This window comes from Pan troglodytes, chromosome 6 (genome assembly GCF_028858775.2).
Source record: "Pan troglodytes isolate AG18354 chromosome 6, NHGRI_mPanTro3-v2.0_pri, whole genome shotgun sequence".
NCBI lineage: Eukaryota > Metazoa > Chordata > Mammalia > Primates > Hominidae > Pan > Pan troglodytes.
In genome coordinates, this window is record NC_072404.2 from 119,512,116 (window position 1) to 119,528,616 (window position 16,501).

The window sequence follows — 16,501 nt, forward strand, 5'->3', positions numbered from 1 at the left end:
AAGTCAGTAACTTCGTATTTGAAATTTTAGTATTTAAAAAAAAACTTCAATTGCATCATAAATCCTACTTCTTCATAGAAAAGACTAACAAAAAGTCCTTACAATTTAGAAGCGACTCCCCGGGGGCGGGGGTACACTTTCTAGAGGAGCTGAGTGCACTTGTGCAGGCGCTCAGCTTTTTCCAGTAAATAGGTGGAGTTTTCTAACCCAGAGGAGCCAGCTATATATATATATATATACACACATACACACATTTCCCTTATACATTTCCATTTAGCTACTGACAACCCTCAAGTTTATATCTCCAGCCTGGGCTTCTACCCTGAACTCGACTTATCTAACTGCCTCCTTGAGTATCTCCATTTAGATACTGTGTTAGCGCATTCATGGTGCTATAACAAAATACCTGAGACTGGGTAATTTATAAATAATAGAAATTTATTTCTTACAGTTCTGGAGACTTGGAAGTCCAAGATCAGGGCACTAGCAGATCTAATGCCTGATGAGGGCTGCTCTCTGCTTCTAAGATGACGCCTTGCTGTGTCCACTGCAGGGAAGGAACACTATTTCCTCACGTGGTAGAAGGTCAGAAGGGCAAAACAGCAAAAGGGATGAATGTTGTATCCTTACATGGCACAGGAAGCGGAAAGACAAAAAGGAGTGCAGAGCTCCCTCACACTTTTACAAGGTCACTAATCCATTCATGAGGGCAGAGGCTTCATGACCTAATCACCCCCTAAAGGCCCCACCTTCATGTAACACTATCATATTGGTGATTAAGTTTCAACATAAGAATTTTTGAAGGACACAAACATTCAAACCATAGCAGATACCTAATAGAAATCTCTGACTTGCTATGCCCATACCCAAAGCCCTGATTCTATCCCTCTTACCCCTCAAATTGTTCCTCCAGTCTTCATCTCGACTAGGGTCAACCCCACCCTTCCAGATGATCAGGTTAAAAACCCCAAAGTCATCCTTGACTTTCTTCTTTCACAACTGATATTCAATTAATTAGCAGGTCCTATAGAAGTTTCTTTCAAATTATATCCAGAATCTGACAACTTCTCACCCCCTGCACTGCTAACACCCTTATCTGAGCCATTATTTCTCACCTGCATTATTTTAATAGCCTCCTAGCTGATCTTCCTGCTTTCTCCTTTGACTCCCTATAGCCTATTCTCAATATAGTATTCAGTAATCCTTTTCAAAATCTAAGCCAGATGATGTGACCCCCTCTGCTTAAATATCTCCAGTGCTTTTTATTTATTTTATTATTATACTTTAAGTTTTAGGGTACATGTGCACAATGTGCAGGTTTGTTACATATGTATACATGTGCCATGTTGGTGTGCTGCACCCATTAACTCGTCATTTAGCATAAGGTATATCTCCAAATGCTATCCCTCCCCCCTCCCTCGACCCCACAACAGTCCCCAGAGTGTGATGTTCCCCTTCCTGTGTCCACGTGTTCTCATTGTTCAATTCCCACCTATGAGTGAGAACATGCGGTGTTTGGTTTTTTGTCCTTGCAATAGTTTGCTGAGAATGATGGTTTCCAGTTTCATCCATGTGCCTACAAAGGACATGAACTCATCATTTTTTATGGCTGCATAGTATTCCATGGTGTATATGTGCCACATTTTCTTAATCCAGTCTATCGTTGTCGGACACTTAGGTTGGTTCCAAGTCTTTGCTATTGTGAATAGTGCCGCTATAAACATACGTGTGCATGTGTCTTTATAGCAGCATGATTTATAATCCTTTGGGTATATACCCAGTAATGGGATGGCTAGGTCAAATGGTATTTCTAGTTCTAGATCCCTGAGGAATCGCCACACTGACTTCCACATTGGTTGAACTAGTTTACAGTCCCACCAACAGTGTAAAAGTGTTCCTATTTCTCCACATCCTCTCCAGCACCTGTTGTTTCCTGACTTTTTAATGATCACCATTCTAACTGGTGTGAGACGGTATCTCATTGTGGTTTTGATTTGCATTTCTCTGATGGCCAGTGATGATGAGCATTTTTTCATGTGTCTTTTGGCTGCATAAATGTCTTCTTTTGAGAAGTGTCTGTTCATATCCTTCGCCCACTTTTTGATGGGGTTGTTTTTTTCTTGTAAATTTGTTTGAGTTCATTGTAGATTCTGGATATTAGCCCTTTGTCAGATGAGTAGGTTGCAAAAATTTTCTCCCATTTTGTAGGTTGCCTGTTCACTCTGATGGTAGTTTCTTTTGCTGTGCAAAGCTCTTTAGTTTAATTAGATCCCATTTGTCAATTTTGGCTTTTGTTGCCATTGCTTTTGGTGTTTTAGACATGAAGCCCTTGCCCATGCCTATGTCCTGAATGGTATTGCCTAGGTTTTCTTCTAGGGTTTTTATGGTTTTAGGTCTAACATGTAAGTCTTTAATCCATCTTGAATTAATTTTTGTATAAGGTGTAAGGAAGGGATCCAGTTTCAGCTTTCTACATATGGCTAGCCAGTTTTCCCAGCACCATTTATTAAATAGGGAATCCTTTCCCCATTGCTTGTTTTTGTCAGGTTTGTCAAAGATCAGATGGTTTTAGATGTGTGGCGTTATTTCTGAGGGCTCTGTTCTCTTCCATTGATCTATATCTCTGTTTTGGTACCAGTACCATGCTGTTTTGGTTATTGTAGCCTTGTAGTATAGTTTGAAGTCAGGTAGTGTGATGCCTTTGTTCTTTTGGCTTAGGATTGACTTGGCAATGCGGGCTCTTTTTTGGTTCCATATGAACTTTAAAGTAGTTTTTTCCAATTCTGTGAAGAAAGTCATTGGTAGCTTGATGGGGATGGCATTGAATCTATAAATTACCTTGGGCAGTATGGCCATTTTCACGATATTGATTCTTCCTCCCCAAGAGCATGGAATGTTCTTCCATTTGTTTGTATCCTCTTTTATTTCATTGAGCAGTGGTTTGTAGTTCTCCTTGAAGAGGTCCTTCACATCCCTTGTAAGTTGGATTCCTAGGTATTTTATTCTCTCTGAAGCAATTGTGAATGGGAGTTCACTCATGATTTGGCTCTCTGTTTGTCTGTTATTGGTGTATAAGAATGCTTCTGAATTTTGCACATTGATTTTGTATCCAGTGCTTCTTAACTCACACAGAATAAGAACCAAAGTCTTTCAATGACCTGTAAGGCCACACACCACCTGGCCCCCCATCACTTCTGATCCCATCTACTACCACAATTACCCTTGTTTCCTGTGTTCTGATCACATTGGCCTTCTTGCAGTCAGAGTTCCTGTGTTTTGGAAGCAGATAGGCAAGATACTTGGGGGAAGCATAGGCATGGACAATAAGCAGTCTCTGCCATACCAATTCAAATTTTGAGATGACATAAAATATATTCCATCTGCATCCCATAGTACTATTTTCAGCTACTATGTTCTGTGTGGTGATTTCAAGCCTGTCTCCAAGTTCTTTAATATCAAGTGGGTCTAATTCCCTTCCTTTTAAGTATAGGCAGGCCTTTATCCCTGCCTCAACAAACAGAATGGTGCAAAAGTGATGCTCTGTGACTTCTGAGGCTAGGTTAGAAAAGGCCATGCAGCATCTGCTGTTTCTCTTGGGATGCTGGCGTTAGAACCTAGTCACCATGCCATGAGGAAGTAGAGAGAGCACATAGAACGCCCATGTGATCTAACATTCTCCATAGAATTAAGACTCTAAGAGGGTTTGATTTTTCCTTCCTGAGCTAGATACTAAATAAGATCTAGCCATGTCTCTTACTGCCACTTCACTTGCTGAAGAGAATCAGGGTTATACGAACAGTGGAGAAGTGTTATTTGAAAAAAAATACAACTCGTAGTTCTTGACAAACAATGGTGATGATCACTTTCTATATATTTTCCTAAACTCACTTCAACATGGTTTCTCCCTCACCATGTGATGGATACTACTCTAAGGATTAAGACCTCCAAATCACCAAATAACCATCTCTATCCTCATGATGCCTACATTTATACTTGCAGCAACTCTGATCTCCAATCTAGATCCAACTACCTGTTTCATATTTCCACTTGGATTTCTCACAAGCACTTTAATGGCAACTGAACTCATAATCTTCTCCACCCCTACAGGCCTAGTCCTCCCCCAAGATTTTCTATTTCAGAGAATGACTCTACCAATGCTGGTAGTACCTATTATCCAGGCCAGAAACTCTCTCATTCTGTATAACTCATGTATCCCATTCACCTAACACAATGCCTGGCACATAACTAGTATTTAGAATCTGTTGAATTAAACACTTTTAGGGAAACCGCCATTAAATCGAACCCTCAACTCCTTGAAAGAAAAATGAAATGGATTACGGTTTATCTAAAACCCAAGCAAATCTCCAATCCTCTAAAACCCAGGCTGTTTCCATCATGCCAAAGCTACGACTATTTACTCGAACAGTTGAATGCTTTCTAAAATTCCCATCATTACTGTGCATCAACATGCAGTTATGAATGAATTGATTATAATTTTCTCTGCTCTACCAAATTTCTACTTCTCATACTGTGTCTCATGAATGTGTGCCACTGCTGGAAAATGAACATTAACTGTGTATTCAGGGCATTTAATGACAAACTTGAGTGAAATGTTGTTATCTTTATAGGAAAGATTTTGTTGAGCTCTACTAAGCATTTTTGAAAGCAAAGTGTGATAGCAGAGTGAAATTATATGCGAAGTTATCTAAACTATTCACATGATAGGCAGCCACACTTTGTAGTAGATGAAGCTTTCTAAATGTAGGAGATGAAGCTGAATAATATCAACCTCTGGTCAAATTAACTCCAATCCAAGCTTCTGCCTATGGCTAAAGGCACAAAATGCAAACAATTATAGTACACAATAGTGTGAGAATTCAGGTAGCAATGGAGGACACTATTACACATGAGACAGTTTCTGAATTTCATCTGCTATTTTTGATACTTATTGAGTACTTAATGTGATAGGAGATGCATTATTCCTGGACTTGGTCCCTGACTTTTCTTTGGAATGTACAAGCAGAGTGATGCATACTTTGGAGAGACTGAGTGGGCTTCTTACAGTCTGAGTTTTTCATGCTCCAGACCATCTTAATTACATTAATCAGTTGTTGGTTAACTAAATCTGTTGGAGGTATACCACTAATTGTTCAGCCAGTACACCTTGAGGGAAAAAAATGTAAGTCCTCAGTCACCTGCTCTCTGATTTGATAATTCTCGGCTATAATTTTGACCTATCCCACAGGATATTGAAAAATAAGTAATGAAATCTGTGTACAGATTGGAACCCAGTAGATAACACTTCAATTTTAAAAATTAAAATCCAAGGTATTGTTTCCATTTGAGTAACTCCAAAATTTAAACAAGAAATAATTTTTCTAGGTATGAGGTAAGATTACAGTAAAAAAGGGATGTGCCTCTTTCTAGTAAGAATGTCACATTCCCTCATTTACCTCCTTTCTAGCCCACAAAGACACATTTCAGGATAATAATAGCTTTATTGAACAATTACTCTGTGCCAGGTACCTTACTTAGATCAGGGTTTCTCAACCTCTGCACAAGTGACATTTGAGGGTCAGATTATTCTGTTATAGGATATTAATTTTAGTACACAGTAGTCCCCCTTTATCCACAGGGGCAATAAGTTCCAAGACCTCCAGTGGATGGCTAAACCCTCTAACAGTCCTGAACCTGATTACCATAATTTGAACACATTTTGGTTCACATCTTCTGCCTTTTCCATCTTAACTAAGCACTTATCATGCACTGCGGCCACAACTCTTGCAGTTTGAGGTACAACAGCAAAACTAGCATGAATTTTTTTTCTTCTTTACAATTTCACAGATAGAAGATTCATTCTTACCACATTCTTAGCAACTTCAGCATATGATGTTTTTCTTTCCTTATTGAGAACTTACACCTTTTCACTTAAAGGAAGCACTTTACAGCTTCTCTTTGACATATCCAAATTGCCAGCATTACTACTCTTGCACGTTGGGGCCATTAAGTAAAATAAGAGTTACTTGAATGCAAGCCCTGAGATACTGCAAGAGTCAATCTGATAACCTAGACAACTACTAAGCAACTCACCGGTGGGTAGTATGGACAGCATGGACAGGCTGGGCAAAGGGATGATTCACATCCTAGGCGGGACAGCATGAGAGTTCGTCACACTACTCAGAAAAGCATGCAGTTTAAAACTTATGAGCTGTTTATTTCTGGTGTTTTCCATTTAATATTTTCAGACCATAGTCTGAGGATGACAGACAGTGACTGAACTCAAGGAAAGCAATATCATGGATAAGCGGGGACTACTGTATTTAGCAGCATCCCTGGCCTTTACCCTTCCCCACACCCAGTTGTGACAACCAAAAATGTCTCCAGAAATTACTACGTTTGCCGGTGGGCAAAATTTCCCTAGTTGAGAACTACTGCCTTAGATATATTAATTTATTTAATCCTGTAAAAATGCTATGAAGTAAATTCTACTTTCCACTATACAGGTGAGAAAGTCACAGAGACACATTAAATAACTTGCCTAAGGCCAGACAGCCAGTAGCAATACAGCTGGTATTTGATCCAAGGATTCCAGAGCCTGGAGTCTCAACTGCTATCTTGGTATCAAGACTTTGACCCCTTTATGACTAATGAGATGAGGCTTGGTACATCAGAATCTCTTCCAGAGTTGTTGAAAGGAATTGCTGCATCAACGAAAGCTTGAAATGGGCTTGAAAATGACTTGAAAGTAAGAGGGAAGAGGGAGTAAAGTCTCCACCTATGTATACCTGGCTCACGGTAATTGAAAGAAGACATTTGTAAAATGGAGGACCACCTATGTATAGTCTAAAAACCTACAGCTTAGTAACTTTCTTCTGCTACCACCTAAATTACTTTTACACCTAGGTAGAGTAGATGCTGAGTATAATTTAAGTGCCTCCTCTTAACAGAAATTTCTGGCCCGCCGGCCAGCATAATTCTCATTATTGGATTCCCTCCTGTAATTGGAGATTCATATCTTCCAATTAGAGAATTCCACTTGCAGATGACCCTTGTTAAAATGCCAACATCCATATTAAGCTCTGTTAGTATTCATCTAAATAAATTAATCAAATTAGCTGCTGAGTCATTTAGCAAGCCATTAGAAAGTAAATTACAAAACAGGAAAGTTCTGATGACCCAGTCAGGGGCAGGGAAAATCTGGTTAGTGTTATGCCGGGAAGCCACATCTGGGGCTGGTAACAAGGTGGGGCAGTACAGGAGAGGAAATGCACTGGGCAGGAGACAGGTGACCAGCTGTGATGATGCATGGACACTCACTTATAGGAAACTTCACCTCCTTTCCATCCTTCTCTCCAGTTTCCTATTTGATAATTTCTCCCCTCCTGATATCCCAGAGTTCTTCCCTCAAAACACAGACTGGTTCCGCTTATCCGTGACAGGCTGCACAGCAGACATGCATCTGCAAAACAAATATGAGGGGCTGAAAGCTATCCTAGGCGGTGTTGCTCTTCCTTCAATCAGCTACCCAAATTGTTTTCTACAGCTTGATGACATGGATTTCTACATGCTGGAAACTAAGCCAGAATCCACACTATGCATGGCTTTTCTCTGACCCTGGCATCTCCAAACATCTTGTGAAACACAAACTTCATTTTCTGTGGGACAAGAGATTTACAGTGGGGATGCTCTATCACTTGCTGTGGATGTCAATCTTCAGGCAAGAAAGTCTGTCTTATTTATGTAGGGAGGCGAAAGGAATTCCATTCCTTTTCTCCCTAACTCATTACCTCTAAATAGTAGATAATTACTTGCTTTCTTTGAACCAGATAGTTACACTAAAAGTGCCTATCGTGAGAATTTTTCTTCAAAAAAAATGAAGAAATAAAATGCCACTGAAATTTACACTAGGTTCTATAATTAAGAACTTTAAGTCTGCTTAAAATAATTTTCAAGCATTCAAATGCTAAAAGAAAATTTCTTCAAAAATATGGACAAGAAAATCAAAACCAAAGTTCACAAGTGATATAACAGGAAAAAAAATTATTGTGGAACTCTTAAAGGCCAGTGATTTTAAAAAAGAGAAAGAAAGAAAATAAAACCATGATACTGATAAAAAAAAAAAGAAACTGGGTTGGGTAGCTAATTTTAAGAAAGTGACCAGATAAACCTTATACAAGCATACCATAGTTATCAAGTAGGCTGAAAGAGGGAAAGTTGGTCTGTTTCTGATCAAACTACCTTGCCTTTTGAGAAAAGCAAGTGAAAAGATAAATACACACAAGCTTGGATTTTAAAAAGAACTTGTATTTATTATATTTTGCAACTATGATCTTTTAAAACAGTGGCCTTAGGAAAATCTGCTTTGGCAAGCGACTGCAGAGGCTCCTGTGGAGAGGAAGTGAAAAGAATGGGCATATAAACAAGGGCTGCTGGCACGTTCAAAGCGCAGGGGATAGTTCACAGAGCAAAATGTAGTCCTAAGTAAATGGGTTTCAGGCAATTTCAGTGTTAAGATAACATCATTAAGAGTAGAACAGATTGTGCTCAAACCCTGCTGTTTATAATTAACACGTTGCTTCCAAATACTCCAGGGTCCCTGGTAAATAGTCTTCTGCTCACATCCACCCAGACCAATCAGAATATTTTCATCAGATTCCATGCTGGGCCAGCACCTGTTTGGACAAATCCAATAGAGCCAAAGAACTCCTCTCCTTGGCCAGCTAAGTAGCTGGATGAACACAGCTTGGCTTAGTCATTGTCACAGTGTCCATATGGCTTTGAAGCTTGTTTTCACAAGAAATCATACAAGTATTTTATTATGTCAAAGTTCACCGTCCTAAAAACAAAAACAGATATGTTAGCATTCTCACCCCTAGATTGCTCAGCTTTGTATGATTCTGGAAAGCACATGCAAAATAATTCACGACTAATGCTAAAAATCCTATAGTGCTATCAAATGCACCCTGATAGGACTGACATTAATTCTTTAAAATGTTATTAGGAACACAATATTTTAAGTTTGGTTTTTTTTTTGCCATGCACGAAGTTTGCCTTTCTAAAGAAAAGTAAACGAAGCTATTCAACATTCTGTACTTCAATTGTACTACAGAAAGTTTAGACTTCATTTGAAAGCTATTTGCTTTGTCTAATAACCAGAATAAAGTAATTAGAGATTCAAAAGTATTTAAATCTTCTTTGCTTCTGAACATTGTTTATCTTCCGAGACACCTGTTTTGTCATTACATAATGCATAGCTCATCTGTCCTCATTTGTAGTTTTCATTCTTTTCAGTCTTTTAACGCTGGCTGACCTGTGTGTGTATTGTAACTAAATCTGTATGATCCAAGAATATGATACAACAAACAGATGATGTGAATGTATATTTTTGTACTCTGATGGCAGGCAGAATAAAATAGCAGAGAGAGAGACATATAATTATTCTCCTTTCACAAAACTCATTCTTCACTATAAATATTCAGACTTGGAGGTTTATTATTTGAATAAATGGTCAAAATAATTGGATATAATGATCTAGCAATAAGTATAAAATTAAAGCCTTAAGTATTCAATTCTGCAAAAATAATCATCCATGTGAGAACAGCCTTTTAAAGATTCACTAATTGCATGCTCTTATTTATTAAACCATCATCAATTAATGTTTTTGTCTATCATTTTGCAATATACTTTCTAAAAAAGTTTCTAAGCAAATGACTGACATATCAAATATTTTTTAAAATGTGGAATGGGGAACTATAGATACTGCTTATGAAAACACATTTAAAAATAGCTAAAAAGAGATGCTATGGCTATTGTGGTACCTAATGTTGGACTGAAGAATAACTTGCTTCATTGTAACAGTGCCTCTGAAGAATACTAAGCCTTTCCAAATGGTATAAAACTGCCAAAACAATACTGCAGAACTAAAAAGTTTAAAAAAAATCTTTTGCATAAAGACGCAAAAAGTATGGTTATTAAATCATAAAGTTATTTTATATGTTTTTCTTTCGTTCAACTCTAGAAACACCCAAATTTATGGGCACCAAAGTACTTTTGACACATGATTCTTTTTGTTTGTTTTTGAGATGGAGTCTTGCTCTGTCGCCCAGGCTGGAGTGCAATAGCATGATCTCGGCTCACTGCAACCTCCACCTCCCCGGTTCAAGCAATTCTCCTGCCTCAGCCTCTCAAGTAGCTGGAGGTACAGGCATGTGCCAACACGCCTGGCTAATTTTTGTAGTTTTAGTAGAGATGGAGTTTCATCATGTTGGCCAGGCTGGTCTCAAACTCCTGACCTCAGGTGATCTGCCCGCCTTGGCCTCCCAAAGTGCTGGGATCACAGGCGTGAGCCACCGCGCCCAGCCAACACATGATTTTTAAAAAATCGTGATACTGATTGAAAAGATCTTATTTAGAGGACCAAAGAAAGGAAACGGATATAATAGACTACTTTTTTTTTAAACTTCATTTTATTATTATTATACCTTAAGTTTTAGGGTACATGTGCACAATGTGCAGGTTAGTTACATATGTATACATGTGCCATGCTGGTGTGCTGCACCCATTAACTCGTCATTTAGCATTAGGTATATCTCCTAATGCTATCCCTCCCCCCTCCCCCCGACCCCACAACAGTCCCCAGAGTGTGAAGTTCCCCTTCCTGTGTCTGTGTGTTCTCATTGTTCAGTTCCCACCTAGAGACTACTTTTAACCACGGACAGAAAAGGCAAGTGGTATTTGTACATCTCTCCAGGCATATTTCTCCACAATGACTTTGGGTCTTAGGTTATAAACCTAAAGTAATATGGTAAAATGGACTTAATGTTGTGTTGCTAATTTTTTTTTTTTCTGGACTTGGGTGAAAACAAAATTTTTGAAGCAGGTAAGATTAAAACAACTTAAATTCCAAAACTAGGAGAATCCATAAATTACAATACATTATTTGATGAAATATTATACAGCCATACAAAATGATCAATATGAAGATATACCAGCAATATTAAGGGAGAAAGGGAGAAGAAATAATTGCAAGTAAGTTGTGACGGCTGCAGAGAAATGTTTGTCTAATGGACTAGTACTAGAAGAGCACAAATACATGAAAATATTGTGATGTCTGTAGGACTTCTCTATTTTTTGAGAAATCTGTTTGTTACTATAGCATTAGAATAGTTTGTACAATAAATAAATAACAGAACAGACTTAATAGAATGAATGGAGTGACTTAAAAACACTAAGCAACTTAAATGTTCATAAAACTTTCATTATATTCCCTTTCTGTACTTTGTCAGTGGTAAGTATTCATGCAAACTGAATCATAGTAAGAGTTTTAGATTAAAAAAAATCAATCAGGAATTGTATAAAATCATTCCTTTAAGAAACATTTACTTCCCAAGATGTATCACTATCTCTACCATTCCTCCACCCCCAATATAAATAGGTAACTTGCCAATTGATCTCACACATATTATTTTAAGACATGGCAGAATTTGTTAGAATAATCACAGGGGCAACATAAAAAACTATGCCACACACCCGAAAGATAATTTTGTGCTTTAAAGTACTTGAAGACAAACAATCCTCTTTAAAGAAAGGTATAACTTACAAGAGAATTGTGTAATTTGCATGGATGTTCCCTGGCTTTCCATGGTCACAGATGCATATTAGAGTCACGTAAGTATAATTTTAAACTTTGGGATAACTTTCAATATACTATGGGAGATTCTCCCACAGAACATAAATGAATTATTTTCTAAAGTAACCAGCTGGAAAGAAATACAGTAAACACGAGTAGTGTGGTGGCAATTTTCCTAGGAGTAATTCTTAAATCAGAATTTAGAATAAGTTAATACAAGTTAATTATATGGCATATATTTAAGGATTTAATTTTGCCTTTATCCTTTTATTTCATTTTGTTGATTCATTAAAATACTTTTTCTTTCTTTTAGGATACTATTTTGTTTCCTTTTACTTTTGTGGGCAGTTTGAGTTTGAGATTTTTTTAATTTTTTTTTTTCTGACAACTTGCAACCATACAACTTTAAGTTGTAACCTCTATTTATCTTATAGTGTCTTCCCACTGACTGTGGAAGAAAAACAATTGAAAATGTGTAACTACCATTCACATTAAGAACAATCCAAGAACAAAATTTAGTAAGCTTCTCAGTCGTTATCTGCTTTCTCCCATACTCTATCTCCAAATTCTATGCTCCCTTTCTAGAATCAGCTTCCTACAGCTTCTCTGTCCAAACCTTTCCACTGTAGTCTCTATATCCTCTATCTCTTCAAGGAATGGTTATTTTCCCCTTCCAGGCTTAACTGAAACTAGGCTCCCCTCAAAGGACATAGTCTTTTCTTCAGCTCCTTCCAATGAATGTTTAACTCTCTACTGTACCCCTGGACAGTTCTGTCAGGTGGGGCTGGTGTCCTGTGCAAAAAGCTCTGCTACTCTGAGATTAAGACCATTCTGCTCACCATCCCCATCCTCTTTGTCACCATCCCTTAGTCACTGAGTAATTTAGCATACAGTTCAGTCTTCCCTTCCAACCCAAGACCTGTGTCAGCCTAGTGACTTCATTATATATTTCTCTTTCTTACCTCCAATAACCTTTTCCACTCTCATAATCACACTCAGAAATGCTCTACTTCTAAAGAAATAAATTCAGACATTCTACCTTATGATCCCCAATTTCTCCCTTTTTTGCTATCTGGAACATGTTGGGACAATCAGTTCACAAATGGCTTCATTTTTTCCTGATCTACAAACATTAACTGAGTATCTATATGCTAGGCACTGAATTATTAGCCCCCGACTGGCTTTACTTCCTTCCTGCCCATCCTAGCTTAAGACTCCATGATTCATCAGGTCAAGTGGTTACTTGCTGGAATCCACTGAACTTACCTGGCAAAACCCCAGTACGATGTGATTTCGATTATAATTCTTTGCTGTCCCAGTCTCTAGCACATGGATTGGTGTTGGAGAAGATTACAAGTCTCACAGATTGGTGCCATTGTAAATTCAAGGTCAAAAACCTCAACACTCCCAACAAACTGCTTTCCTTTCAACAGTTTCTTCCATTCCCCATGGCAGCTATTTCAAATGTTCCAGATTTCTTTAAACTGCTACTATTTTTGCCCTTAGTCTCAATTTTGTCTCCTCCTTCTCAGAGAAAATGGAATTCATCAGATCAGAACTCCCTCAACTTTTTGCCACCAAACCTCCAAATTCAGCTCCATCAGAATCCATCTTTTTCTCTTGTTACAACGCAAGAGGATTCCGCTCTCTCACCTACAGCTCTTGCAACTCAAATTCTAAACCCCATGCCTATATAACATTTCAGTAATTGTGTGCTTTAAATTAATCTTTCTCCCTTTTGTATCATTAACTCTCCTTCTCTATCTGTTCTTTCCTATCAGCATTTAAATATGCTCAAATCTTTAAAAAATAAATAATAACCCTCTCTCAACCACATAACCCCTTTAGCAGTTATAATCCTCTCTCTTGGCCAGACACAGTGGCTGATGCCTGTAAACCTAGCACTTTGGGAGGCCGAGGTGGGTGGATCACCTGAGGTCAGGGGTTTGAGACAAGCCTGGCCAACATGGCAAAACCCCATCTCTACTAAAAATACAAAAATTATTTGGGCGTTGTGGCACACGCCTGTAATCCCAGCTACTCGGGAGGCTGAAGCAGGAGAATCACTTGAACCTTGGAGAAAGAGGCTGCAGTGAGCCGAGATCGTGCCACTGCACTCCAGCCTGGGTGACAGAGTGAGACTCTGTCTCAAAAAAAAAAAAAAAAAAAAAAAGAAAAAGAAAAAAGAAAAAAAAAATCCTCTCTCTCCTTTATAGCAAACAAATAAGTAAATAAATGAATCCTAGAATACAGGCTAATAAGAATAGGATATAGCTATGTTATACTTGTTGCTGTATCTCCCCAAAGCCTACCACAGTGTTTTGTTTATAATGGGCAACACAATAAATGTTAAATAAACTAATGAAAAACATTATCTCTCTTTGCTACATCTACTTTCTCATAAATACTACAATATGACTTCTACTTCATCATACCACTGAAAGTCTTGTGGATAAAGCTACAAATGACTGCTTTATCAGTAAATCAGAGGATTCTGCTTGATTTCTTGGTGACAACTGACTTTTGACCATTACTCCTGTCCCTTACAGTTTCCTAGTTTTCTTGTATATGCAACTTTATATGAACTGTTATATGCACTTAAGCTTACATCATGAGTTATTTTCCCAAGTTACTATCCTTCAAAAGTGTGATTTTCAGTAACTGTATAAAAATACATGATGCTATTGATTGACTGCCATTTTAGACATTTAGGTTATATCCTGTGATCCCTATTATCTCATTTGTTCTCTGCCACAGGTGTCTGGAATGAGGCCAGCCTTCCTTTTCTTTGGTAACTATCCTTGGGACTTCCTCTCCCATCAAGCCTTGATTTGGAATGAGACTGTCTCTGAGCTCCCTTCTTGCTGTCCCCAAAAACAAATTCATATGGTTCCCCTTCATCTGAATTTTTACTGCTAATCACTATAGGAAAACATGCAATATTTATTTAGCACATACTAAGTTTAAAGCACTGTGCTAGGTTTGAGGATAAGGCAGTGATAGACATAAACACAGTCTGCTTTGAGCTTATGAGCTTGTATTCTAGAAAGAAAGATGAACTCTAATTACTCAATTATTTAAGTAAAACTTGTTACATATAATGAAGAACAAAATGGGAACTTCCAAATCGTGTGTGTGTGTGGTATGGGGGGGTGATGATGGTGGTTGTGGTATTTGTGAGAAGGCGTCTTTAAGGAGCAGACATTTAAACGGAAATCTAAAGGTTATGTAGCAGTTAGCTAGGTGAAGGAGAAAAGAAGCTGGAAAATGCTGTATATACAAGCATGGGAAGCAGAATGGTGAATATAAAAAATGGAAAAAAGTGGTTAAAGTGCAGATACCGAGGAAAGAAGGTGTATGTGCTAGATGGGGCTAGGCACAGGTAGGGGCCAGATCATTTGGGCCTTGTTAGTTATTTAAAAGATTCTGTTATTTATCCCAAGAGCTATGGGAAACTACTGAATATTTTTAATGAGCAGGGTGACATTAAATTTTTATAAAATCATTCTGGCTACAGCATGGATAATAAATTATAAGAGGATAAGAGCAGACAGAAGATCAATTAGACTGTTAGAGAAGAGATGATGGTGGCTTGATCTAGAGTGGTAAAAGTATCATGATAACAAGTGAATGAAATTGAGACAAATAAGAGGGGCTTTGTAAGCTCAATAGGACTAATGGTTAAATATTAGGAGTGGGGGAGAGAGAGATGTCAAGAAGGACTCAAATTTCAGGCCTGGGTAACAAAGCAGACTGCAGTGCTTATCACTGAAATAAGAAACACTGGAGGAAAGCCAGATATTTCACTTTTTGTTGGTGGGTTGAAGCAGAGGTTAGAATTCCTAAGTTCAGTTTTGGAAATGTATTAATATAGCTGGGAAACAGCAATAAAGGTCAAGAATATTATAAAAAATAGGTCTGGTCTTTAAAAATAGGGGCATTATTAATACACAGATGATTGTTGAAGTCACAGGTGTGGCTCAAGTTGCCTAGGGAAAAAAATGTAATATGAGAAAAGAGCCTAGGGCCAAGCCTAAAGGAACAGTTATATTTAAAGGTCAGATGGTAAAGATAGCCTTTGTTAGTAAAAACAACCAAAGAATAAAGAGGAAAACCAGAATACTGTGGAATCATGTCTAAGAGAAGAGAGTTTTAAGAAAGAGTAGCCAACAGTGTCAGGTGCCACTGAGAGGACAAACAGCCGAGACTAACAAAGGTTCTGGGAAAGTGGAGGAGATGGAATTCAGAGCATAGGTAGAAGAATCTACCTTAGGAAGAGGAACCCCATCCTGCTGAAAAAGGAAAGAGAAGATGGACACTAATACAGGTAGCTCAATTCTCAGTTGATGGCTTCAACCTTGTTCTGTGAAACAGAGTGAAGACTGAACAGAATGAACTCAGGCGTTAGAATGTGGGGTTTAAACAGAGTCAAGAATTTAGGTGGAGGCTGGGCGCGGTGGCTCATGCCTGTAATCCCAGGCCTTTGGGAGGCCGATGCAGGCAGATCAACTTGAGGTCAGGAGTTCAAGACCAGCCTGGCCAACATGGTGAAACTCTGTCTCTGCTAAAAATTAGCCAGGCATGGTGGTGTGTGCCTGTGATCCCAGCCACACAGGAGGCTGAAGCAGGAGAATCGCTTGAACCCGGGAGGCAGAGGTTGCAGTGAGCCAAGATCACACTACTGTACTCCAGCCTGGGCGACAGAGCAAGACACACCATCTCAAAAAAAAAAAAAAAAAAAAAAAATTTAGGTGGAAAAGAAGTCTGGATACCAGGTGCCCTATTATCTCAATACATGAGGTGGAATGGCTGAAGAGACAAAAATCAGTCTTAAGGAGAATAGGGAAATAGAGCCAGATTGCATGAGTCTCA

At 38.4% G+C, this 16,501-nt stretch overlaps 1 protein-coding gene across 2 annotated transcripts in view; it reads right to left on the minus strand.

The window, feature by feature from the left end:
* Positions 1 to 8,283: 8,283 nt before the first annotated feature.
* ORC5 (origin recognition complex subunit 5) overlaps positions 8,284 to 16,501 on the minus strand; it is a 78,162-nt gene continuing 69,944 nt past the window's right edge. Inside the window, exon 14 of one of the 2 annotated variants that reach the window (XM_519292.4) lies at positions 8,284 to 8,836. In XM_519292.4, coding sequence (XP_519292.3) covers positions 8,791 to 8,836 — 46 coding nt within the window. In that variant the 3' untranslated portion in view covers positions 8,284 to 8,790. Of the gene's footprint in view, positions 8,837 to 13,070; positions 13,154 to 16,501 lie in introns of those variants that run through there. The other variant, XM_016957963.4, reaches the window with a different exon arrangement.